Genomic DNA, 27,998 nt, shown 5'->3' with positions numbered 1-27,998 from the left:
CTCTGAGGGCGCATGAGCGAGGTGCGCAGCAGGCTGCGGGGAGCTCCGCGGCCGGCCGGGGCAGCCTCCAGCGCCGCAGGAGCCCAGCCCGGGCCGCTCCCGCAGGTAACGGCGGCCCGGGGCAGCGCCGGGCCCGGGGCGCGGCGCGGGGGCCGCTGAGGCGGCGGGGGCGGCGCCATTTTGCGGCCCTTCGGACCGGGCTCCGGTGCTGCCTTCGAGGCGCGGCCCGGCGTGAGGGAACCCGCGGGTGTGTTGGGTGTGCCGGGGGGCTCGGTCCGGGTTAGGGCACCCCGGTGGATGTGGGCCCGGAGCGTGCTCGCCTCAGGGCTCGGGAAGCAGCTTAGGCAGGGCCATCTCCGGTGCGGTGCGGAGCGCAGCCTCGCTCCGTACGCGGTGGGGCTGTGAGGAGGTCTGGGCCCGCAGGTATCACCTCCGGCTCGGTGGAGCTCGCACAAAGCTCTCCGGGGGGGGACAGCCCTAGCCGGGGTTGCCGGTGCGGTGTCACCGGCCCCCCACGCCGCCCGGGGGTTGCCCGGCTGAGCCCGGAGCGCCCAGCGCGGCCGGGCCGGGGGTGCCCTCACCGGAGGGCTCGGAGGAAAAGTCCGGCCCTGTGGTGCCCAGCAGGGTTGTGCGGTTTTGTCTGTGCTTCGTTCAGCACCAGAGAGGTGTCTTTGTCCGTGCTAGAGGAGGTACCCGTGAGGCAGCTTCGCTCAGGTTTGACAGGAGTGGAAATCCTGCGTGGCTGTCAGCTATCACCTATGGCCCGCTTGGCATGGTGATGTGTCCTCTGACCTGATCGCTAGGGCCATGTAAAATGTTAAACTGTTTAAAGTGATTTCTCAAAGCAGCTGCTGCTTTGAATGATACAATCGGGATTACAGAAGCTTTATGTTGTGTTAGGCTGTGAACCACAATAGGTTTATTCTGTAAACTAATGGGGATATGCCAGGTTCTGTTTTATCTCCTGCTTTGACCCCATGGCGAGCATCAGTTGAGTTTATTTAGCCCTTTCCAAATATTAACAACCCCATTTCTAGGTAAGAAAGGTGCTTCAGGCATTCAGTCTTGGGAGCAGCTGGCCAAGAAAAATGAATTAAGGTTTAGGTAGGTATTTTTAAAGAGGAAAAGTTTATTTGAGCCTATTGATGAGAGGACAGATTCATGTTTTTGAGACCTATCTTGCAAAATATCACACGCTGGGGCTGCCTTTAATACCTCTGAGAGCCTGCCTTGGCTGTGGAATGCTTTCCATTCTTTGGAGTGTTCTTTCCAGGCAGTTCTGTGTAACGGGATTTTTACAGAGCATGGAAGATGCCTCTAGGGGAAGCCTCCATTTTGATTGCTGTGCCTAACTCAAGTAATTCTGATGCTCCTGAGTTGGCTGTCAGGTTTTTAAGATGCTGAAATGTGTTTTCAGGTTCCTGGGTGGGCTTTTTTTCACTAAGAATCTGGAAAATACCTTGGCTTTTCATGGGGTTTGGTGCTAAGTAGGTTTGACTGTAGGAAGCACACATTGTTGCAAAGGTGAAGCATTCAATTAAAGTTCTTTCTTAATAATTTGATAGGGTTTAAATATGTGTCAAATGAAATGCCATAGTCAAGGAACCAAAGCAGATGGATGAATTTCCCATAAATTTCTTTGGCATGAAGTGTGTGAGTGAAATGTTTATTTCTTCTAAGGAATAGGTTATAAGAGTGTTTAAATAAAGGTATAGTATATAAAAATGAAGGTATAGTGTATGTATAATGCACTGGAGCACAATCCATGGATTGGAGTGAAATTTCAACACTCAGTTAATTTATTTAGAGAACTCCAGCTGTGTTTTGATGCCCAGATGGATTAATTAATGGAAGTGGTAGAAAATACAGGGTGTAAAACACAGGTGACTGTTGAGCCTAGTATCTCACTATGTTGTAGAGAAACTCAGGAATCCAGAAAATTCTAAATAAGGAAATGCTAATTTGCCATGCAGTACTATGGTATTTTCAGGCAGCTAGTCAAGAAAATTTGAATTGGAAGACCATCAAACTTGATTCATGCAACCAAAATATCAGAGACTTCTCTACAAATAGAAACACAAGGAGCATCCTTATTTGTATTCAGCAAAGAGTTGGAGTATATGTGCTGTTATGGGAGTTTATTTTTATATAAATACTACTCCAGTGAATTTTATTGGCATGAAAAAGATTGTAAGTGCCCTGAAACACAATGTGTCATCTTGGACTGGCATAATATGCAAAGATTCAGTTTGGGTTTTTTTTTAAATTAAGGAAAAAAATGCTCTGGAGTAATTTGCTCTGAGTGACAAGAAGAATCGGCAAGAGAATCTAAAGCCGTTTCTGAGCAGTGGAAGTAGCTTTATTTTTTATAACATCCTTAGTACCTGAGACCAAGGTTGGCAGAGTGCCAGTCCTGCCAGCTTTAGGGAGCTGCCTGTAAGTGTAGCATGGTTCCCATCAGAATTAGGGATGTGGGCATTTCTTGGAGATGAGCTTTTAGGAAGCCCCAGCACGTCTTGTGGTGTGGCATCTTCCTGCATGCTTTGTTTCTGCAGGTGATATTTCCCAGTGCTTTTAAACCTCTCTTCTGGTTTTTCAGACAGTTTAGACCTGTTTCAACTACTTATCTTGAGAGATTCTCTCTTCAGCCTCAGCTTTATGCCAGACACAATATGGTTATTATATAACCTAGTATTTTTCATTTTACTTACATTTCATTACATAACCTGGTATTTTACATTGTTACTTGCATAGCAGAATGGCTGCAGAACTCTGCTTGATCCAGGTCAAACTGAAAACTCGAAAAATTGCTATTTTTACATGCCTGACATTTTTCTTGCATGCTTGAGCTTAGGTATTATGTTTGCTTATTTCAGGACTGCCTCTGAACCACAGTCCAGAAAGGAGAAACAATCCTCTTGGTTGAAGTTGAACATTTGTCTCTGAGAGTAAGACCAGAGCCATGCCAGTGCTTTCAGAAGACTCAGGTAACTCAGCTGCATGCTTTCAACAGAGCAGGGACTGAAATCTTACCATAGGTGTGTCACACATAAAATGAATTCAAATTGGAGTAAAATGTAAGAGAATTAAGAGAATTCAACTGGAGTTTCTGAGCAATTATCTGCAAGAAAGAAGGTGGAATGTAAAAAGTGAAAATTAATCAAGTTTGTCAGGAAACTGTTTCTTAATAACCCTAGAGCACCTGAATATCTTCTGACAGACCTGAATATATTCTGACAGACCTGAATATTTTCTGACAGACCTGAGTATGTTCTGACAGACCTGAGTATATTCTGATAAACTTGAATATATTCTGATAGACCTGAGTGTATTCTGATAAGCTCCTGTAGGCAAAGTTGGACCTCTCAGTGTAGCAGTGCCTTCTACACCTGCTTGTTAAAGATCAGCCCATGTATATCTGCTGCTTGCTGTGTCATTTCTTAATATTTTATGAACAGGGGTTGGTAAACTTTGTTAATATTCTTCCTTTTAACTTAAAATAAGTGACTTTGTTCAAAGCTACTTTACTAGTTTCTCCAGTATGCTGCCCAGGGGGAAGTCGTAGATATTAAATGATGCTTAGGGTTAAAGCAGGAGTGAGTTTGAGTCTCCTGGATCAAAATCCACTCTAAGGTTCATGGAGAGAATAGTCACAGTAATAGATTTGAACCCCCTCCACCTTTTTTTATTTTCTGTTTTGTTTTGGTCTTGTGTTCCCAGACATGGTTCACCAGGGAAAATCTGGTGTTTGTCTGGCCATGTGTGCTGCAAAATTGGGATATTGGTGATTTAAATGCTTTTTAGAGAACTAGCCACAAGCTTTGATTCCACCACAATGGAAATCTGCTCCTGTCCTTTCTTCCTCTGGTCAGGCCTGGCCTTTTATAGGTGCCTCAGAGGTAGAAGGGGCAGGAGAACACTTGGGAGCAAAGCTGCTGGGGAAGTAGAGCTGCTAAAGGAGGTCATTCAGTCATTTTGAGGGTCTGCTGTGGTAACAAAATTCAAAGTTTGTAAGAGGGAAACAAAGGGTTCTGGAAACAAAGCATAATAAACATGAAGTGGGAAATGTGAAAGATAATTTTTTAATCTATATATATTGCTTTGTTAGCTTTTGCCTTAATGTGATGCTGTGTTTGCCACTTACAGAGGGAGTGCTGCAAAAGGAATGGTGGCTAAACAAAAGATAAACATGAGTCTCTCTGCAAATTTGATCATCACCAGTGTGGTAGCCAAATAAATGCAGTGGCTTTTAAGTCTGCAGTAGAAGGTCCAGTGAGAAATCCTGTGTACAATGTTTTTGTTCTGTCCTGAATCTGAATTTAGGATTGCACGAAACTTTGGCCCTTTTGACATCTCAGCTAAGACCTGATTCAAATCATAAAGAGGAAATGGGATTCCTTAGGGATGTCTTCAGTGAAAGGAGTCTCAGCTACCTGATGAAGGTAAAAGTTTATTTATGCACATTCTCCTTACAGTTTACTTTTCCTCTGTTCCCTGGATTTATCAACCATTTACTTTGCCAAACTTTTTTTTTTAAGAATTCTGTACCGACCAAAGCATATGTATGTTTAAGAACAAACATTAATTAGCATATTTTGTTCAGAAATAAATTTTTCTGCTCTTCTTGCTAAAATGAACATACAGTGCCCCATAGATAAAAAGTAATGTGAAATGGCTTAATTTTTCCCTTATGCTCCTAAAGTCTTTACAGATTTTTTGACTGAAACTACCATGAGCAAAAAGAAAACTAAGACTCCTAAACAAAACAAAAATAACCCTAAGAGAGATGATTTTTCTGACACATCTCAGATAAATTATATTCCTTAAATAGAAAAATATTCCACTGTTGGTATATTTGGAAAGCTTTGTATCTCTCTGTAGAAATATCCCTGAATAATTTTTTTCAGATTCATGAGAAGCTCCGTCATTATGAAAGACAGAGTCCAACTCCTGTTTTACATAGTGCAGCAGGATTAGTTGAAGATGTGAGTAAAAATTCTTGTCTCCTAATTTTCCTATTATTTATGCCTGCTTTTCTAACAAATCAAAGCTTTGCAATTGTGCTATATGTGAACATATTTGTCATCTCCCTCAATTGTCTTTGTAATCTGTTGGCCATGATTAATCAAGGAAATGAGAGCTCAAAAATACCAAGTCATTAAATGTCATCTGAAGATGGACACGTTCAGGTAGGAAGGAAAGGATATTATGAATGGATGGAAGAGGGAGAGGCCCTGCCCTGACAATAGACTATCCCAGCTGAGCATTCAGTCTTATATTCAGCCTTAAAACCCTTACAACCCAGGCAGGCACTGCTGTTGGTTTGAGTTGGAGGGACCTTGAAAGGTGATCTCATCTAGGTACCACAGGCAGCTCAGCTTTCCCTGGATCAGATTGCTCACAGCCCTGTTTATCCTGATTTTGAACGTTTCCAGTGCTGGGGCATCCCAAACTTCTCTTGGCAGCCTTGTTTCCAGCATCTCACCATGCAGATGTTCTAGCATCTCACCATCTTCATCATAAAAAAAATTCTTCCTTATAGCCACTCTAAATATGGATAATCTAATTCTTCCTTATAGCCAATCTGCTCTCTTTCATTTAAAGCTGCTGCCCAGTGTCCTGTCCCTACAGGCCTTGGTAAAGAGCTTTTCTCTCTCTTGTAAGCCTCCTTTATGTGCTGAGTTGTTGTAGTTGAGACAGAGACAACACAAAGCAACACACTCCATTTCAGAAGGCTTTAAACTGTTTTTATTATGGCATGCATGCTTTTTATACATACTTATAAAACCCATCATTTTACACTTTACTCATTGGTCACCAGAGACAAACAAAGTGCTCATTGGAACAGGCAGTTCAGGTTTCTCTTATCCTTCTTTCTTTCTTGGTTTCTCTGTCAACAACCTGGGTAGGAAATTCTCTCAGGGGTAAACATGGATCCTCTGATCAAACTTCTCTCTGGCTCACAGAAGTTGCTGTAAAACCTCTTCCACACTGAATGACAGCAGTAAAGTCTCCCCCAAGCCCTCTCTTCTCCAAGCTGAGCAATCCCAACTCTCTCATCCTTTCCTCATAGGAGAGGTGTTCCAGCCCTGTGAGCATTTTGGTGATCCTCCTGTGGATGCACTAGAACAGGTCTGTGCACTGGGGACTCTGGAACTGGACACTGCTCTGGCTGAGGGGGTCTCATGGGGACAGGAGGAGAGACAGGACCACCTCCCCTGACCTCTGGCTGAGGGGGTCTCATGGGGACAGGAGGAGGGACAGGATCACCTCCCCTGACCTCTGGCTGAGGGGGTCTCATGGGGACAGGAGGAGAGACAGGACCACCTCCCCTGACCTCTGGCTGAGGGGTCTCATGGGGACAGGAGGAGAGACAGGACCACCTCCCCTGACCTCTGGCTGAGGGGGTCTCATGGGGACAGGAGAAGGGACAGGATCACCTCCCCTGACCTCTGGGTGAGGGGGTCTCATGGGGACAGGAGGAGGGACAGGATCACCTCCCCTGACCTCTGGGTGAGGGGGTTTCATGGGGACAGGAGGAGGGACAGGACCACCTCCCCTGACCTCTGAGTGAGGGGGTCTCATGGGGACAGGAGGAGGGACAGGACCACCTCCCCTGACCTCTGGGTGAGGGGGTCTCATGGGGACAGGAGGAGGGACAGGACCACCTCCCCTGACCTCTGAGTGAGGGGGTCTCATGGGGACAGGAGGAGGGACAGGATCACCTCCCCTGACCTCTGGGTGAGGGGGTCTCATGGGGACAGGAGAAGAGACAGGACCACCTCCCCTGACCTCTGGGTGAGGGGGTCTCATGGGGACAGGAGAAGAGACAGGACCACCTCCCCTGACCTCTCGGTGAGGACGTCTCGTGGGGACAGGAGGAGGGACAGGATCACCTCCCCTGACCTGCTGGCCCTGCTTCTCTCCATGCAGGCTAGGATACAGTTGTCTTTCTGGACTGCAAGCACACATTGCTATCCTGTGTCTGATGTTTCATCTACCAGGATCCTCAGGTCACTCTCCTAAGGGCTGCTCTCAATCAGTTTGTGCCCCAGTCTGTTCACAGAGCAGAGCTGTGTCTTAGGTTTGTGTGTGACACGATGCCCTGTGCCTGTGAAGTGAAATTTATTCTGCATTTGCTGGCTCTTTACATGCAGCTGTTTTCTACCATAGCATAGGAGGAGCAGTGGAAGGTTTGGGAGCTGGAATATTTCCCTTCTCAAAGTCAGGAGATCCCAGTGCCCCCCTTAACATGCAGCACCCCCCCCCCCATCCCTGTTCCTACACACACTGAACCACCTCCACAACAGTTTCATTGTTGCTGCCTGTCAAGTCATACAAAATTTCCATCTTCAGAATAGCAGAGAAGTTTTTTATAGAGCTATATGACTTCCCTGCTTAGAACCCTTAACAGGGTAAGGAAATCTCTTTTTTCTCAAGCCATTTTCCCTTCCTCCTCCCTCCCCTGCCTTCTCTCTCCTCCCACCCACTCAGCCCAGTGCAGAAGTGCCTCCATTATTTCTCTCATCTTTCATTTAAAGTGCCTGAGAGTCCAGGGCATATTTTGGTGTCCAGGTTTTGCAGGGGAACAAGGGAACTTATGTTGCATGTTCCACACAGGTAATACTAGATGACTGCAGAACAGTTTAAATTCTTTTATCAAATAATAAAAGTGTTGTTTCAGGTATCATTTGTGTATTCCATATAGAATGTAAAATTTCAGAACTCACTCCTGAAATTCTGTTGATGGAGTAACTCTTAAAATGTGTGTTTAGGGATTATGATTCTGATTCCTAATGCTGTTTTCTGTACTATCTAATAAAAATAGCTAAAGAAACTTTGGTTTCTTTCAGGTTTCATGCACTGTGGACTGGGATCAGTTCTGATCTGTGCACACTGCTTTGATGGATGATAGATGTTAGCAAACACTCAACAGAAATGTAAATACATTATCTTGTCTGGTGGACTCCTGTAATTTTGAGGTTGTAAATTTTTATTTTAAAGGTAATAGAAGAATTGCAGACAGCACCAGTGAATAATGAAGAAAAAGAGCTGCTTCAGCTGTTGTCAACACCGCATCTCAGGGTAAAAACCACATTGGGAACCTTAAAGAAATGCCTTTGCAGAATTGTAATAGAACATTTTGTAACAGAAAAGTTACATAGAAGCCTCCTCCAAACTTCTTTTCCACTGGGATTTCCTGCACAGACTTTAAGATGTGAAGGAAATTAAAAAGAGACAGCTTTCCTGCATAATGCACCGTGCTGTCTTCCATTCTTACTTCCTTACTGTTTTCTGAGGGACCAGAAAAGAAAAGAAAAGAAGGATACCTTCTTGCTTTTCATGGTCCACTTTGTTTTACATTTTCCACAAAATACTGGTTTTTGTTGTTGCCTGGATTTATTTTAAATATTGACACATACCAGTGTATAGTTTACATGATGGGTAAGGTAATTGCTAAATCTTTTTTGGAGGATTTGTGGTGAGGGTTCAGAGGGGGAGGTTTCATTTTGCTCTAATACTGGAAACATGAGAATAGGAATTGTAATATTACTCCATTACATGACTGGTTTTTATTTCCTTTATGCAGGCAATGCTTGTAGTACATGACACTGTAGCACAGAAGAACTTTGACCCAGCTCTTCCACCTCTGCCTGATAATTTTGATGATGATTTTGATGAGGAATCAGTGAAAATTGTTCGGCTAGTGAAAAATAAAGAACCCTTGGTACATATTAGATCATCTCTAGTCATAAAACTCTATGGTGCAAGAGTGTTATTGGGAGCATGGAGGAGATACTTGAAGATGTCATCAAACAGCCTTTAAAAACTTGTAGTGTTCTGAAGCTTATAAAGTAACATAAAAACCAATTTAGTAAATGATAAATGCACCTTCACAATTTTGCATTTAGCTGCTTTGTGGGCATAGTTTATAATGCCAGAAAACACAGGGTGGGAATTGTATACCTTGAAGCAATTATGCTGATTATATCTATTAATTCTTTTGATACTGTAGCTAACATGCAATGACTTCATGTGTTCACTTGCATGAAGTCAGTGAGAGTATGTTTGATACCTCTACATAAGCATTATATTGTCAAGGTCCTAATTTTATGCAAATGGAAATGGAAGAATTGATTCCCTAAGGAAAAACAGTTGTATTGGGAAAGAAATCTGCTTTTTGTGTGTCACAGAAGGGAGCAGTGACTGAATTTCTGATTAAAGCTTTGCATTGCTAGCAGAGGTAGGAAAAAAATCCAATTACTTGGCTTTTGTTGTTTTTACATATAAAAGTGCTGACTGTTGTCACTGTGGGACACAAAACAACACGAGCACACACTGCTGCTCTCAGGGTGAAGAAAAGGGAAGTTTATTTTCTGACTCTAACATTTATAGATTTCCAAAAGTGACAGTGGATTGGAGGGTGACAGTGCCACCTCTCCAATGACACTGAACAAACCAAGTCTATCAAATTTCTCCTCTTCCATAAAAGAATGCAGAACAATAAGTTATTTACAGAAAGTGAGAAAGTTTGCTACAAGAATGTAAACATCAGTAGGCTTAGAAAATCTTAAAAAATCAGGGTGACAGACTGTATTGTATAAAGAGTCAGAAAAGGAGAAGGAATTTGTTACAATAAGCTGTTTTGCACACTTGAGTGACTTTGATGACCACAGTAATGCAGGAAGTGTAAGCACTTATCAAAGTCAGCAGAAAGGAAGGTGGGTGCACCTTCTCATAATCAATTGGCATGGGCAAAACTTGAGTAATGGTGGAAATCATCAAGGAGAAAGAGGAAATCCACAGAATAAATTAATTCCTGTTGAAAAGACATAATAGCATATACATTATTTCTCTGGTTGCTGAATTCAGGGCACATATCTTACCTTTTTTGGGTGGGGGGTATGTTTTATTTCAGGGAGCTACCATCAGAAGAGATGAACACACAGGAGCTGTGATTGTAGCAAGGATCATGAGGGGTGGTGCAGCTGATCGCAGTGGTATGATTGCACTAGTTCATTTCTGAATTGCATTTGGAAACCTCTCAAGTTTCCTGAGCATGCTCTAAGCATTTCTGTGTTTCACCAGTAATCTGTTCATCTAATCACATCTGCTTTTTATTAGGAAAAAATGAAAGCAGAGATGGAAGAAGTATGTTTGAGCTTTAGAAAACTGCAAAGAATGTTTTTAATTTTTAATCTGGTAGCTTGGTTTATTCAGTGTATCATGTGTTGCTTTCTGTTTGCTTTAGTGAGAAATTCTCTTATGTCAGTTAACAGTAGCTATATATATGGCAAGTGCAACATTTCTTATTGAACTGGATAAGCAAACTAAATGTTGTAGAGTCTCTTCATGGCTTGTTAAAAAAAAATCAGTGTAGCATTCTTTCTGTGAGTGTGAAGTATTGATCTGCCAGGTGACTGACATGTCATTCCTGCCTTTATATTCCTGGGTGTCTCCTGACTTCATAAGATTTGGACACACTCATGAAACTATTCCAGTTTTGCATACTCAATACTGATCCAAATAGTGTTTTTCCAGAGTTCCTTGCCCCAAGTTGCCTGTCTGCATGCTGCTCTCCTTTGAGGCTGTGCTGCATGGAAAAGAAAAGTGCCATTAGGAGTAAAGGCAGGAGACTTTGAGGCACATGTCCAGCAAAGGCACTTGGCTGTGGTACTAAATCCATCAGTGTGGATGAGGGAGGAGAGGGAGTACGTGCTGATGACTTTGGCTGGACAGCAGAGGAGTAGTGCTTTCCAGTCTCTAGACCTATTTTAATTTACTTACCATCTTTTCAGGTCTTGTCCATGTTGGAGATGAACTAAGAGAAGTCAATGGTATTTCTGTGCTTCACAAACGACCAGAAGAAATAAGTCAGATTTTGGTCTGCACTGATTTTCATTTCAAGATCTTTTCTGTTTGGTGATCTAGTAATTACAGTAGATGATGAAATTTAACCATGAGTTTAAAATATAGAGCTAAAAGATGCAATCCCTGCTTGTCTTTGCATTAAGAGTTTTTCTTCTCCCAGTGGATTAGTCTCCTCCTTTTGACTTCAGAAACTTCTGCGAACTGGATTGGTACCAAGTAAGATACAAATACAAAGTTAACATGTTGCTCTGTCAAGAACTTCCCTTTAATGCTTTGTTTATGGCAAACAAGCTGCAAATTACCAGTACACTCCTAGGGGATGATCCATAATTTGGTGTGTTGGGAGGCTGAAGAGAGTCTTGTCTGTGTGCTCAGTGGAGCTGTCAGTCTGTCCTTTACCAGCAGATTCCTGGTGACATGAGAAATTTCTTGCTTCAAGCTTCTCTAACATGAACACCCACAAATCTTGGTAGAAAGTGGTGTAGCTCTTGTGCTTCTTTATCTCTGATTTCCCTTTTGTGCTGTGGTTCCCCCTTGTCTTGGTGTGGAGTGGAGTTAGGGACACAGTAATGTGTCAGTTCCATCACCTGATTTCAATTTAGATCAAATAATCCCAAATAATGCCAATGACTGCCTTTAACTTGGGGGGCAGGGGGTGTCAAAACCACTTTGAAATAGTGTGTAAAGTTTTATTTATGGGGATCTTGGGATGCTATTTATCTGTCCTGTAATTTCTAATTACATATGTCCCATGTGAGTTAATGCCTGAAGTGTAACACTTTCTTTTTCATGGTTTATTTTTTGGAAAAAAGGTACAAATGTTTGTGTTTACTTTTTAATCTGTGCAGAACTGCAGGCTTCCCTACAACACAGTTCATCTCATGCCAAACAAGGCATCTAAAACAGTTGAGATAAACCCATTCTGGATTTCTGAAGGACCTAAACATGCTTTTTAGTTTACTATAACTAATAATTGTCATTTTCTAGCAAAGATTTCTAGAGTGAAAGTAGGTGTTTATTTTGTAGATGCTTATATTTCATTCTAACAAGTTATGGAGAAAACACAGCAGTATTTGTCAAAGCAGCACTTTAAAATGATTAGTCTGCAAAAAGTTAAGTCGTTGCACTACAAGTCACAGAAGTATGTTATGTACTCTGAACTGGAGCCCAGAAATTAATGCAATTGCTAAAAGCAAACAAAGGAATTTTAATGCAGGTTCTAATAAGTTTTAGCAAAGTATTTACTGTGGATGTCTCCACTGTTGTGGAGTTATGGAACATCCTGATGTTCTCTGTAATGCAGTTAAATAGTGGATTAGCTTGGCCTGTTAGAGTTCTGAGGAGGAGACAGCTGCTAGCTCATTAACTGGAGCTTGGATAGTCTGCATTGTGTCCTTGTCCTGCTTTCAAAGTAAAAAACCATTTCTGTTTTTCTCAGGCTCAGTCTCAAGGGTCAATAACGCTGAAGATAATTCCAGCCATCAAAGAAGAGGATCGACTCAAAGAGAGCAAGGTATGCAGCTGCAGCACTGAGGCACATCTCCACCCCTCTGGAAATGCAGCACTCCTGCAGACTCCTCATTGAGCTGCAAAGATAGCAGAGGGCTTTTTGTGCAGTCCCCTTCTCTTCTTGACTCTTCTCTTCTCCATCTTGGCACATGTTCTTCTATAGCATTTCTGAAATCCTGCCTCTTCTTTTGGGTACCTGTAATTAAATTGAGTGTCCTGCTGTCTCCTCTCCCCATGGCAGCTGCAGTCTGTCCATTATCTCTGGGCATTTTGCCACTCACTCGAGTGAAAATGGAGCTCTCCACAAGCAGAGCTGCATTCCCCACATGACCCCATCAGCCCATTTCACCTGCCCTACCTGATCAGCAAGAAGTGATTGCTCATCTGGTCCCTCACAAGATTCCTCTGCCAGTCTCTCTGCCTCCCTGCTCTTGGTTGCTGAACTTCTCCTTGAATCCCACAAATCACTTTCTGAAGTGGTTCTGCTCTTCTGTTAAGATACAAATCCAAAGTCAAACAGTAGATTTGATGCATTAAAGGAACATTTTAAGGACAGTCTTTACAACTGGGCAACTTTGCCAAAAATCCATTTTTACTGTTTTCTCCCTCTCCTTAATTTTTTTTTCCAACCATTCCTGTTACTAACATGTTTTATGAAAAAAAACTTTCCTTAGGATTTTTTCCCTCCTGAGAAGCTGAGAGGCCTCAGGAACAAAGGGTAAACAATTCTTATCTGCTGCTGTGGAATGCAGCAGGTGGATCTGGGATTGGTCTCATCTGGTTGTTTCCAATCAATGGCCAATCCCAGCCCAGCTGTGCAGGCTGTCTTGGTCAGAAACAAACCTTTGTTATTCATTCCTTTGCTATTCTTAGCTAAGCCTTCTGCAGAAATCCTTTCTGCTGTTCTTTTAGTATATTTTAATATAATATATATCATAAAATAATGAATCTGCCTTCTGAAACATGGAGTCAAGATTCTCATCTCTTCCCTCATCCTGGGACCCCTGGGAACACAGTCATAATTCCTTTATTGCATTTTGTACTTAATGTAAATTATGATCTGTGTTTCTTGGAACTTTGGTCTTTTGGGTCTCATGTTCCATACTCAATTCTGGGTATATTTTGGAAAGTTAATTTATTTTTCTGCATAAGCTGCCAGGTGTCTGTATTTTTGAGTGCTTGCAGGAGGAATAAAGTAATATATGTCATTAGCAGCATTAGCACTTGGGAAAGCCTTTTAAAGGAGACCTTTAAAATTCCAGATAGGACAAGAAGAAATGACATGTTCCCTTTGTCTTGCAGGTGTTTATGAGGGCACTTTTCTGCTATAACCCCAAGGAGGACAGAGCCATTCCTTGCCAGGAGGCCGGGCTGCCCTTCAAACGACGCCACGTGCTGGAGGTTGTGAGCCAGGATGATCCCACCTGGTGGCAAGCCAAACGTGTTGGGGACACCAACCTCAGAGCAGGCTTGATCCCCTCAAAACAGTTCCAAGAAAGGTTTGTCAGCAAAGATTACAGGATTTGTTTTTCTTTCACTTGTATACAGTGTCACTATTGATAAATTGATTTTATGCCTGTGGGGGTGTTTGCAGGGGTCCCAGGACGAGGGAGGAGATGAGAATCTTCACTCCATGGTTCATGGCTGATTTATTATTTTATGATCTATATTATATTAAAAGAAAATTATATACTAAAACTATACTAAAAGAATAGAAGAAAGGATTTCATCAGAAGGCTTGAAAGGAATGGAATGGAATGATAATAAAATCTTGTGACTGACCAGAGAGTCTGAGACAGCTGGACTGGGATTGGCCATTAATTAAAAACAACCACATGAGACCAATCAAAGATGCACCTGTTGCATCCCACAGCAGCACAGATAATCATTGTTTACATTTCCTTTCTCAGGCCTCTCAGCTTCTTGGGAGAAAAATCCTAGCAAAAAGATTTTTCATCAAATATGTCTGTGACAATGCCAGGTTTTTTTCACAGAAAATGAAAGGCATGGTCATGCCAGGGTAAATACAGCTAAGGGGAAACTGCTAAAAAGCTCCATCTTCTCCAGTTATATAATAAAATTCCTAGCTTATTTTGAGTATTTTGCTATTGTCTTAATGCTTTGTAGCATGAGGACACAAGCACTTGCTAAACAAACATGGATGAAATGAAATGTGCAATATGAGTCTCTTAACCAGTTTGGCTTATGGTTATGTGACTGTATTTCACAGCCTCGTATTTCCACTGATTTATTGTAATTCTTTTGAGTTTATGCACAGATATTATGATCTGATCTTTTTTCTGGCTCCTAAGAGAGGATTTACCTCCTAGAGCTTGAAGTTTCTCTGTTTTCACAGCGAGATACCTGCACCTTCTAAAGCAAAATATCCCTCAGTTCTTGTCTTTGCAGTACAGAAATCCTGTTTGAGAAGGAATCTGTTTTAATCCACTGGTCTCACTTTGAGATTCTTGCTGCAAATCATTATAAATGTCTTCTTTGGATTGTGGGTGTTACAGAGTATCTAACAATTGAACAGGTCTGATGCTATTGCTGGCCTGCATCATTTCCATAATTGAGGACTTGGCTCCACTACATGAAAGCTCCTTTGAAACATGAGGCAAATTTTGCCTCTACAGCTGTTTCCTTCTTCCTGGGCATCCATATGTGTCATAAAATGCTGCACTGCAGTCTTTTAAATTGTTTCAACATTGTAAACAAGTAAAAAGATGTACAAATAAAAAGAATATAGAAGCTCCTTCAGTGTCTGTTTCCTGTAGAAATGCCTGAGCAGCATTTTTGTCTGTTTAAATATTGCAAAGAAAAAAAAAACATTTGGGAGGAAATTGTGGTTTCAGTTGCCAGCAGAGAGGGATTTCTTGAGGGTTGGATTTTTGTGCTGGATTATTGGGGTGGTTTTGGTGTTGGGTTTTTGGTGTTTGGGAGGTGTTGAGCAAATAGGAAATGTGATCTGGTTTGTGATTTTAACACTTAAGAAAAATTTTGCTTGATGCTCTGTTCTTACATTTTCACACAGTGTTTGGTTTGTTTACTAGTAAATAACAGAAAACTTCAAACTGATCTGGAACAAGGTGGATAATTTCTACTTATGCACAGCTCAATGGCTGCTTTGCACTAAGGTTATCTAGTTTTCTTAATGTTGCAAAAAATACCATGTGGGCAAAAGGGAAATAGAAAAAAAACCAGATTGATAAACTCCTGATTTCTGTGCTCTGATACATGAAAGCTTTAAATGTTTTAACATTTTCTTTTCATTCCCTTACCAGTGGAGGGAATGAAAAGAAAACACTCTGAGTAATCTGGATAACAATCTGAGACTGTCATAGTTTTAAGTAAAACCTTTTAAATAATTGAATCAGAAACATTTTAACTTTTTTTTTGAAAAAGCACTGTATCATTCTTTATTTCCCATGCTATAAATTCTCTATAATTCTGAGTTTCCATATCTAAAATAGAATTCTTTTCTATTCAGACGACTGACCTACAGGAGAACAACAGGCACCCTGCAGAACACCAGAACTCTGAAGAAACCATTATGTGAGTCTGTTCTGTTCTATCAGTGATGCTTTAATTGATACTAAGTTCTCAGCTTTGTCTGTTATTTCAACAGTGATGTGTTTGAGTGTATTTTGCCACTGGTTGATATTTTTAATATGCATGGACACAAGGGAGGAGGAGGGTTTGGGTTTGAGCTTTATCCAGTGTTGTTAGTGCCTATTGTTTTCAAAAATCATTGCTGTCCCTCTCTTCCTGCTCTCAAGGAAATATTTACATGCCTTAAAATTTGCTCACACTTTTTCTATGGTTTGAAACTTGAAAGCTGCAAAAATAACCTAATCTGGAAATTAGGTAAATTGGCATCTTCTGGAAATTCATCTATGAGTGCATTAAATTACTCTAAACTCATGTGAAAATAAATGTGGCTTTAAGGAGGATAAAAATCACTGAAGCTGGAAATATAATCTATATTTCAGGCTTAATGTCACAGAGTTGGTGTTAAGGAGACTTTAGAGTGGTTGTTGTTTACAGCTCTGCACTCTCTGTCACTGAATTATTCACAAAACTCTGTTTGTGAGGAAATTGCTGGGAAGTGCTGGAAAGCAGGAGGAGTTACAATTCCCCCAAAAGGTGTTTCTGTTGCTCCTGGGTATTTTAGCACAGCTGATGTGGGGGGAAGCCTGTGGCTGTGTGCAGCCAGGACTGTGCAAGGCCTGCCCTCCTTGTGTAGGCAAGGATTCTGGAATCCCTTGGAGTACCAGAAGTGAATTTCTGCCTTTGCTGCATGATGAGATACAAATATTCTCATGCTATGAGGAGGGCAGATGCTCAATCAAGTTATAAAATAGCATTACTGGTTTAAATGAAGCTTTTCCAAATGAGTTTCCACTCAGATGAGGAGCCATGTAGTGAGGAGTGCTGCCTGAGCTCTAGCTCAGATGTTTCCAAGACAATTCAGCTGATCACTGGTTATAACAACTCCATTTCAGCCCACAGTTCTTTAATCACTTGATGAGGGTATTGTATTGCAGTACTTTTTTTAAGATAGAAATTTGCCTGTTAAGCAAATTAAACCAGATCCTTCCTTTCCATTTGCTCTAATTTTGCTCAATTATTTGTCCATCTTTTAATATCATCCCAACTCTGCCTTTCATGCTAACTTATAGATGATCAGTCTTCTGACAAAGGTAGGTGCTCTCCTAACTCACTTTCTGTCTGAATATAAACAACCAAAGTATTGTCTAAAATAAAACCAATAAAATTTTCTCCAATTCCAAAGGGAACAGTAGATATATTGTTCCTAGAACATTTTCTTTGTGAATTATTATTTAAACTAATCTAATTCAGGTTGATGACTTAAGTAATGGTGACTTCCAAGTTTGCTTTTCTGATTCAAGAGAAAAGATTTGTGTTCTGAGATGTATTTACGTGTTCTGGAGGTTTCTGAGTGAGGTTAAAGACTGGCAAGTTAAATGCAGTTTTTGTATCTGGTATATTTAAAAAATAAAGAAATATTGGGGTTTAACCTTTTAGGGCACCCATGTCAATCCTGATTTGTCTTCATTGTTTTCTGTGTTGTTTTCATTATGAGCAACTCGGTTGGGCTTGTGCAGTTTATATGTCAGGTACCAGCTGCTTTTCCAAAAATCAGGTATTTTCTGTTCAATTCCATGTGCTGTGGGGTTTTTTTTCATATTACAGTTCCTTGTTGATATTCACATTCCAAGTATGAAATATCCCATCAGCTTTGATGGAAGTACAGATCATATTCTGTAATTAGATTGTAGCAGTCATGGGCAGCTGTCAAACACAGTCTGAAAGAGCCTGAACAGCAGAAAACAAACAAACAAAACAGCTCTGACCTTAGCTATGACCTTATTGCTGTTACTATTTTTTCTTAATTTGTGTTTTTTCTTAATTTGTGTTTTTTCTTAACATTCTCTTCATTTCTTAAACTCCAATCATTCATTAAAAACCAAAGTCCTCTCTTGACTGGCACCTGTGGTTAAAGGTTTCAGTGCTGGATATTTTGGCTTTATCCCATACACCACCACCTCAAAATGAGTGGAGTTCTGTAAATGTTAGAAGGTGTCTAAATGTTAACTAGGCATCCCTCTTTCAGGAAGTTTGAGAACTCAGTATTTTTTTAGGATATCAGTATTTTTTTGTAGCTAAGAGTCATGGTTTTGTTGTGCACACTTCAGGGCCTTGGAGGTGGTTGTAATTTGAGGAGGTTGGGGGTTTTGAACATGGTATTTTACATACATGCATATGACCAAAGCATCAAATCTTTAATTTTTTTAAATAAAGATAATTTAACTTGGTCAAATTAAGGGGGTTAGAGTTCATCCTTGTAATTTCTGATGCTCTTTTGTCAAGCCCAGATGATAATGAAATATCAGAAGAGGCAATGTACTTCCATAATCATACTCATTTATAAAGTTTTTAATTTAAAAAAAGAGCTCTGTGTTTGTGGAGTCTTCTTTTTTACTGAAGTCTGAGTCTCATGTTTTTACCAGCAGCACTCATCAAATGTCATGAATGCTGCAAAGCATAAACTCTGGGAACTGTAAATACCAAGATATGAAATTCTCTAGTTCAATATCAAAGTCAAGGATTTTTTCAAATATAAACCACTAGTCAATGGAAGTATTTTTTTAGTATTAGCAATGATTATGTTTAAAAAGTACCTGCAAACAATGCAGGATGTAAAGTTTCTTTCCTTACCAATGAGCCAGGCTTGTATCACACACATTGTCTAAGATATTTCCTTCCTCCCTCTCACTCTCCTTTCCCCTGTGCCCTCCCCTCACTTCCTTGCTTTGGAATTTACAGAAGACTGTGACTGTGAAGGATATTTCAATGGACACTACATAGGTGAGTAACCAAACCCTTTACTTCTTCCCTGGCACACCCACCCCAAAAAAACCGACCCAAAATGAAAACAAAACACCCACCCCCAATAAAACCCCAAAAAAACCCACCTCCACATTAAAAAAATCAAAGTGGACTATTGAAATCAACTTCCACACATTCATAATCTCAATTATCTCTGTGAAGAGGCATGGTCTGACTTTGGCATAACCAATATTGGCAGCTACAGGTTTGAGAGGGGGATTTTGTTATAGGTTGGGTGTTGGGTTTTCTGTCCCATATTCAATGGGATGTTAGGGTTTCTATCCCATATGCAATGGGTTTTCTACCCCGTATATTAGGGTTTCTATCCCATATGTGAGGTTTTCTGTCCCATATTCAATGGGATAAGAGGTTTTCTATCCCATATGCAATGGGATGTGAGGTTTTCTGTCCCATATATTAGGGTCTCTATCCCATATGTGAGGTTTTCTACTCCATGTTCAATGGGATGTGAGGTTTTTTATCCCATATGTGAGGTTTTCTATCCCATATTCAATGGGATGGGAGGTTTTGTATCCAATATTCAATGGGATGTGAGGTTTTTTATCCCATATGTGAGGTTTTCTCTCCCATATGCAATGGGATGGGAGGTTTTCTGTCCCATACATTAGAGTTTCTATCCCATATGCAATGGCATGTTAGGGTTTCTATCCCAGTCCATATTTTCCCCCTTCCCTGGAGCCCTTTGCATTTTTTGGAACAGCTGCCAGTAACATTCTGCTCCTTGATCTCAGCTTTAATATCTTCCCCACCTTTTCCTAATGAGAGCAGCTTTTATTACCGATTTCTCCTACAATCTGAGCATATCTGCACTGATTTGATTATAAACAAAATATATGGGAATAACTCCCATTTGAGGACAAGAACTTGAGGCTGAAGAAGTTTGAAAATCTGGGTTTATCTTTCTCTTTTGTGCCCAGCTGGTTTACGCAGGAGCTTTAGGTTGAGTCGAAAGGAGAAGGAGAGCAGTGGCAGTGAAGGCAAGCAGGCAGAGCAGGCAGATGGAGCAGAGTTCCTCACATATGAAGAGGTCACAAAATATCAGCAACAGCCTGGTGAACAGCAGAGGCTGGTGGTTTTGATTGGTAAGGTACCCAGCTTTTTCAAAATTTTTCACATTTTTCCCTCTTCACTTACCTTACACTTCCAGGGATTTTTCTTGCATGTTTGGTTTGGGGCTTTTGTGGTTCTGGTGGGTTTTTTAAATGTTTTTCTGTTTTTTGTCAGAAGTCACTCTTTTATTTTAAATTACATTTTAAAAGTTTTTCACATTTTTCCCTCTTCCCTTATCCTGCATTTCCAGAGGCTTTTCTTACATGTTTCATTTTGGGGTTTTTGTGGTTCTCATGGGTTTTTTAAAATGTTTTTCTGGTTCTTGTCACAACTCTCTCTTTTATTTTAAATTACAGTTAAAAACAAAACAATTAATCAAACTCACCAAATCCTTCTAAAAATAATGATGGAGGGCTGTTTCTCATTTTTTTACTCACTTCCCTTTGGTTTTTACTCCAGTGTTTGGGCTGTCAGAACTGTTGATGAAGAGGCAGATGATAGGATTATCCAACAAGATTTTGTGTGCAATTTCATTTCAGCTTATCAGCCTTGTGCTAAGCCACTTTCTCAGGATGCCCTAGAATTCAAGGGTTTCTCACAGAACTGGCTGCTAAGATCAGATTTTAGTGCCTGCCAGGTGATTGTCCAGCAGCTCAAAGAATTAAATTTGTTCCTGATGATCTTCAGAGTATGGCAGAGCAGGTCATGAGTTCTCTCATGATGAGCTTTCCTCAAGCACACTCCTGAATCATATTCTTTGTGTGAAACTGATAGATTTATTTTCTGCATTATTTCCTTTCACACAGCAACCTGTCAGACAGTTTTATTTTATTTTATTAGGTTGTTTGGGGGCCAAGTTAAGTGAGCTCAAGCAAAAAGTTGTGTCAGAGAACCCCCAGGAGTATGGTGTTGCAGTTCCACGTGAGTAAAATTCACTGATTTGTGTTTGTCACATCTGTATTCCATAAATGCTGTCTAATGGATGTCCTGCCATCTGCACTAATGATCATTTCTGTTCTGATTATTGATTATATGAATATTCCTGAAGTACTTTTTTTTTTCTCATTGTAATATCCTATGTTTGCCCTTAATAGGTGAATAAATCATTATGTAACTTGGCACATCTGCATTTTGGAATTCTATCAGCTCAGTGGGGTTTTTTGTGTTTTCCTGAGTGGGCAGATTGCATTTTCTCAATGTCTTTAAAAAAAAAAAAACTGAATACAGGAAGAAAAAAATGGAATGTGACTAGCAAAAAGAGCTGGTGTGATAAAATAGTATCTTAAAAGTCAGCCAGAACATTGTGTGTTTAAAAGAGGGTGATTTTTCTTGAGAACAGCATTACAGCTGCAGTTAAAAAACAAAAGCAGACAGCAATAAATCAAGTCAAAATTTGGGCAAGATTTGAAGTTGGTGATTAAGCATTAAGGTGTTGTTTAAGATTTTCAGCCATTCAAACAAGCAGTTCAGAGTAATAGAGAAATTAGTGATTCTAGCATGGCTTTGTGGCTAGAGTTATTATTTTATTAAAAAAAAAAAGGAATTATCAGACACACACACACAAAATCAATTCTTATTTTTATTCCCCAACAAGCTACTTTTTGAATCCAAGAAGCTAACATTGAGATATATGTTTCTATATTATTTAAAACCTTTAAAACAAGGTTTTCAGGCAGACTTCAGTAAGTTAGCAAAAGAACTCAAGTGAGTAATTCCTACTTGAATTTAAACTACACCAAAAAAATAGCAGACATCACTTCTATAGTCTGGCACAGATTTGTAGAATGATCATCAAAGCTTCTCCTACAGTAATAACAATTACAAACAGAAATTACACCAAAAGCAAAGGACTCACATAATTATGCACACAATACCTTGGCAAACAGCCATCAACATTCTTACTGTAAATTCAGTATAACTTTATCTATTCCTGGTTTTATTCTTGAGCTTTCCAAGAAAATGAGAGTCCAGAATTCCAAACAATTAAGTGACACTGTTTTCTGTAGGATATACTCTGATAAATCTACCAGCTGTAAGAGAGATGCTTCCTAATTTTTTTTTTTTTGTTAGTTACAGCACTCCTGGAAGCAAAACAACTTCATTTTTGGTAATACAGTATTTGAGACTGAGTTTAATAGAAAATTCTGTGGTCTGATTTATATTTTGTTCATTTGAATTTGCCACTCTGTAAATTTTTTGAAGTTTTGAAGTTTTTTGAAGTTTTTTTTTGTTTGAAGTTGGGAAAATGTGACTGGAACTAAGCAGAGAAAACATCTGCAAAGGCTGATGTGTCTCCATGTCTTGCTTCCCTTCTCTTCTAGATACAACAAGGTCAAGGAAAAGTCATGAGAGAGAGGGAGTCGAATACAATTTTGTTTCTAAGCAATCATTTGAGACAGATGTGCAGCAAAACAAGTGAGTTCATTTTAAGATATTGGTATAACTGACTATTTAAAAATATTGCTTGCTCTGTTTTACATCACATGAATACCAAAATCAGGTGACAGGTTGGACAAGCTGTATTAGAAGGATTCAGCCTTTAAGTAAAAAGCTCTTTACAGAGTCTGGACTGTTAGAGCAAACTCCAACATTTAGCTGGAAGCAATTTAGGAATAACATCAGGAGGAGGATCCTGAGGTAGAATTTAAATAATCTGCATAATGATTGGTCAGAATGGAATCTAGTGAAAGTAACAGATTCACTTAGTTGGGCTGCTCACTGTCTGTTTAATATGATGGGTAAGTTTTATTCACAAATCTCCTTGAAAGTGTGTGCTAGACTGAACCTGTGGTTATACCTGACATTGTGAACCTGAACATGTTTTCTCCAAATTCAGATCTCTACTAGGCTCCCAAAAGATGGGAGAATTGCAGCCCATTGCCTTGCCAGCTTTGTTCTGTTTGCTGTGAAAAGTATCCATTCTTCCCCTTTTTGTCAGCAGTGCTGATTAACCGTTAGTGATTTATGAAGAATTGCTACAAAGCAAGGAAGGAAAAAAAAAGTAAAAAATATAAAATCCCTCCCCACCCACCCCCAGTTCTCTGCCTCTTTCCTCCCTCTTTGACTGTTTTGAGTTCAGGAAGCAGCTATCAAATGTTCTAAGTGAAATATTGTTAATATTTTTTTGTAGATGGTATTTAAAAGTGCATTGACTTTTTAGATTTGTGGAACACGGAGAGTACAAAGAAAATTTGTATGGCACAAGTCTGGAGGCAATCCGGTCTGTGATGGCCAAAAAGAAGGTTTGTTTGGTGGATGTGGTACCTGAAGTAAGTTCTGCACCTTTTAAAGAATGCAAAAATCATTTCCTGCTGCCTGAGCAGAATGGGACTCTTGGGAATGCAGTGCAGTGCTCACAGTTCCTACAGTCCACCTGGGACATGCCCTGCAAATAAGATTAGAGAAATAGAACTGTGAAAGATGCACTGCAGTGGGAGCCACGAGGGGTCATTTGAGATGATTGGCTTTAAGGCATTTACAGCATGCTCTGATAGGCCAAAAAACACTTAAAATTTATTGAAATTAGGAAATATTGGCTTCTGATTGTGATGGTGTGAATTATAACATCTGTATTGTCTCACCCTTCACATGAGACTGAAAATGGAATAAAAGCTTTTAAAACACCTCTCAGTTACCCATCTCTGGGTCAGAAAAGGGATTAATCCAGCACAGCCTGGATGTCTCTTTAGTGATCCTCACTGTGGGACTTTTCCCTTGCTGTAGGACCAGTGTGCATCCCTGTCCCAGCCTGCTCAGGTGCTAGAGAGAATCCTTACAACAAAGCTGTTCTTTCCATTCTAGTCCTGATTTTAAAACTGCTGGCCATGCACACCCAGACCCCCCAAGCTGTCATTTGTAGGCTCTCAAGGATGCAGTACCCATTTCTGGGTGCAGATAGAGAATGCAGTAACACCCCAGAATACAGAATCACCCCAGGACAGGAGCAGTGTAAGCAGTGCCAGCTCTTAATACCCCCATGCTGTGAGTTAATACTTGAAAATTTGATCCAGATTTTCTAACTGGGCTAGGAGAAGGCTTGTGGTACTAGCTCAGATGAATTCCAAGTTTAAAATTTGCAGTGTTTAAAATTTGCAGTGTTTAAAATTGCAGTTTAAAATTTGTGCTAAGGCAGTTTCTCAGGATGCCCTGAAATTCAAGGGTATCTCACAGAACTGACTGCTAAGATCAGATTTCTTGATTTAGTGCCTGCCAAGTGATTGTCCAGCAGTTGTTCAAAGAATTAAATTTGTTTCATTAAATTTGCTGCTTAGTGAAGCAAGCCATAACTTGCCCATGAACTCAGGGGTTTTTATACTTTCCTCAGTATTTTTTGCCATGTCCTTGGCCCTTGGAATCCCAGTGCTATTCAGGCCATGCTCCATGCACCCTTGTGTGCTAGGCAGGACTCTGGCATGAGCCTTTGTTTGAAGAGCAAAAGATTGCTGTGGTCAGATGTGTAGGAAACAGGACTTCACAGCACCAGTGAAACCACTGAAACCAGTTTGAGTCTCGTGGACATGTGGCTAAAAGAAGTCTGATAACAAAACTCATCTGTTCACAGGCAGTAAAGCACTTGAGGACTCCTGAGTTTAAGCCTTATGTTATCTTTGTGAAGCCTCTCATTTCAGAAAAGAAAAAACATGTCTTAAAATCTCACACGTCAGAAGAAATCTCATCCCCTCTTGTGAGTATTCCAACTTCTGATCTCTTCTTTTTAGACATGAAAGAACAATTTGGGCTAGCACTGAAAGAGCTCCTCTCCCATAACAGGAGTCAAAGTGGGGCACTAAGTAGGTCCTGGAGCCTTTCAGGTGCAACTTCAGAAACTGGAATTTTTGATTCCTTATTACTCAAGTTTTAAAGTAACACAAAGCCAAGTGCCAGTCTTCCATTGGATCTGGGTACTTCATCAAGGCTGCAGCAGGGGAAGCTGAACTCACGTAAACCAACAATCATTTTACATTTCTGATGAGAAAGGAGCAGCCCATCAAAAGGGGATTTTGTTTTACCCCCAAAGTGAAAGAGCTGTTCCATGAAAGAGCTCCTCTCCCATAACAGGAGTTAAAATGGGGCACTAAGTAGGTCCTGGAGCCTTTCAGATAGAACTTCACATTGGAATTTTTGATTCCTTTAAAGTTTTAAAGTAACACCAAGCCAAGTGCCAGTCTTCCATATGGATCTGGGCACTTCATCAAGGCTGCAGCAGGGGAGGTTGTGGTTATTAATTGTTGTGGGTTTCAGGACCAGGTGAGAGACAAGAATCAACTCAAGTTCTCAGAAGGCTGATTTATTGTACTAAGATATTATATTAAAAGAAAATTATATACTAAAACTACACTAAAGAAAAAGAAAGGAGACATCAGAAGCTTAGAAAGGATTGAATAATAAAATCTTGTGACTGACTCAGAGTCCAACACAGCTGGACTGGGATTGGTCATTAATTAAAACAATTCACGTGCTGGGTAAACAATTCTCTAAATCACATTCTAAAGTAGCAAAGCAAGGAGAAGCTGAAGCTTCCCAGCTTCTCAGGAGAAAAGATCCTGGCAGAGGGATTTTCCAGAAAATATCACAGTGACAGGAGGTCGCTGCTGAACTCAGACAAACCAACAATGATTTTACATTTCTGATGAGCAGCCCATCAAAGGTGATTTTATTATACCCCCAAAGTGCCACCCACACCAGTGCCAGCCAGTGTTTAATGGTGCACACACAGAACAGTGTGGGGATGGCTTGAGGATCAAACCTGGACCAGCTGCAGCTTGGTGATGTTTGTAAACCTGAACCTAAATTTATGTGTTGCAGAACTTAGTTCACTTGGTAAGTTTTTGTGTAAGCCCTCAAAAATACTGAACTGGGACAGGGTATGCAGCATTTCTTTTCAGATTTGAGGATTATGGTTCCCATACCTTGGGTTAAACTACATAAAATGAAGCATCACCATTTTCTGTCCCTCCTGTAACATATTTTCCCCCTTCCTTGAGGCCCTTTGCATTTTTTGGAATAGCTGCCTTTGGCATTCTGCTCCTTGATCTCAGTTTTAATATCTGCTATACCTTTTCCTAATGGGAGCAGCTTTTGTTACATGTTCTCAGAGTAATGACTCATTGTGCTTTAAAATACTATAGACTTTTATATATCTGTAAAAATTATATACTATTATACATAGTATATAATATAATTATATATTATATATAATATATATTATATAATACACCTTATTACTATATATTATATATTATAATATTCTATATTATATAATATAGCATATTATTAAAATAAAAATATATAAATAATATAAACAAAATATAGACATATTATATATACAATATATAATAAATAATAATACTTTAAAAATTATAATATTATACATTATATGTATAAATAATAAAATATAATAATATATGCATACTTTAAAATAAAGCATGTATAAAAATAATATATACATACTTTGAAATGCCAGTAACCAGGACATGCTGTAAATTTCATACCAACATCTTGTGTTGATCAGCAGGATGAAGAACAGCAGGAAATTCTGAATTCAGCAGCATTCATTGAAGAGCAGTATGGCCATTTAATTGACACTGTACTGGTGAAAGAAGATCTGCAGAGTGCATGTAATGAGCTGAAAAGTGTGTTAGATAAACTGAACAAGGATTCATTCTGGGTGCCAGTCAGCTGGGTTAGGTCATAGCTTCTTACCATGTTTGAGGGAAAGACTGTATAAAAATGTTCTGTAAATACATGAATTAGAAAAGGGAAGTACATTGAATTTGCTTCAAAACTGCTGGTCTTACCTAGAAGGCAATAAATAAAGTCTGTATGAGGAAAGAATAAACAAAGTCACGAGCTGACACTGCCTTTCTGAGTCAAAATGTTGAATAGCAGCTGTCATTTAGAAGTTGATACTCAGACCAAATAAGCCAGTCCAGTCTTTTACTGAGCTTTAGCCTGGAAATTGTGCATTTTGTTACAGTGGTGTTTCACAGTGGCTCCCACACTTCCAGAGCATTTTGTGCTGAGACACTGACAAGATGGAAGGTTTGTCCTTTGGCCACACATTCTGGGCAAGATTTAAAACCTCAGAATAAAGTCCCCCGTGGGAACAAGCTCCTTCAGCTGGGTGGGAAGTGTTCTTTGGAGAGAGGTTCAACAAGTTCAGCTGGCCAGCACAACATGCTTCCCTTCACACAGAAGCATTAATTGGAAATCCTTAATTAGGCACTAAAACCTAGGCCAGCTAGAGAAGGGGTTTTTATATCCATCACATTTCCCAGTACTCCAGATTGTCTTGCACAGGTCACAGGTGTTGTCTTCTCATGCACAGCTTATGCTCACTTCCCCAGTCACAAATGCTGACCCTGTGTGACTGGCCAGCTCCTAAACACAGATTTTTATAGTCTACATGCAAACTGCATATGGTTCTAAAACAGGACAGTTAAGAAGTTTTTGTTTCTGCAAAACACCTTTGCCTGTGCTACCTGCTTGGACACAGCCTTGACACCAAAAAGAGAACTAAAAGGAGGAGCTACAGGTCAAAATCACCATCCTTCCAGCATTTGTGCACTAAAAGGAGGAGCTACAGGTCAAAATCACCATCCTTCCAGCATTTGTGCACTGAAAGGAGGAGCTACAGGTCAAAATCACCATCCTTCCAGCATTTGTGCACTAAAAGGAGGAGCTACAGGTCAAAATCACCATCCTTCCAGCATTTGTGCACTGAAAGGAGGAGCTACAGGTCAAAATCATCATTCTTCCAGCATTTATGATTTCTTCTGTTCCAAATGTGGTAAAGGTTTCCAGAGCACCTCTTTAGCCTGAAGAAGAAAACTCTTAGAGGACCTTGTGTATATCTGAGCCTTGACTATAGAGTATTTTTGAGTGGGTCTTAGGAAGCTGCAGAGATGATTCTGGAAGTAGCTGTGCTTTATCCTTGGGGGATTCAGGGGAGAGCATTGTACAGGTGCATGTTAGCTGTAACTAGTTCCTGTTCTCACGTGTTTCCTGTGTATTGTGCCCTTTAAACAAGACCTTCTGGTGTACCTTATATCTTAACAGATAATGTTCTTCTTGTTCCATGACATTTAGCAGAACTAAAAGTTGCATATTAAAAGCACATTTCTTACAGACCA

At 40.2% G+C, this 27,998-nt stretch overlaps 1 protein-coding gene across 1 annotated transcript; it reads left to right on the top strand.

Annotated features, from left to right (window-relative positions):
• The first annotated feature begins 4 nt into the window (after nt 1–4).
• Nucleotides 5–27,993, top strand: MPP3 (MAGUK p55 scaffold protein 3). Its single transcript, XM_009096471.4, has 19 exons — nt 5–105; nt 2,877–2,987; nt 4,324–4,442; nt 4,908–4,985; nt 8,005–8,085; nt 8,591–8,728; nt 9,920–10,001; nt 10,800–10,885; nt 12,311–12,385; nt 13,684–13,880; nt 15,872–15,936; nt 17,064–17,084; nt 18,733–18,774; nt 19,734–19,898; nt 20,707–20,787; nt 22,188–22,281; nt 23,027–23,135; nt 24,428–24,550; nt 26,381–27,993. The coding sequence occupies exons 2-19, from the start codon at nt 2,963–2,965 to the stop codon at nt 26,558–26,560; spliced, it is 1,761 nt and encodes a 586-aa protein (XP_009094719.1). The 5' UTR covers nt 5–105; nt 2,877–2,962; the 3' UTR covers nt 26,561–27,993.
• Nucleotides 27,994–27,998: the final 5 nt, after the last annotated feature.

Source organism: Serinus canaria, chromosome 27 (genome assembly GCF_022539315.1).
Source record: "Serinus canaria isolate serCan28SL12 chromosome 27, serCan2020, whole genome shotgun sequence".
In the NCBI taxonomy this organism is placed as follows: Eukaryota; Metazoa; Chordata; class Aves; order Passeriformes; family Fringillidae; genus Serinus; species Serinus canaria.
This window is presented reverse-complemented; position numbering and strand designations above follow the sequence as displayed.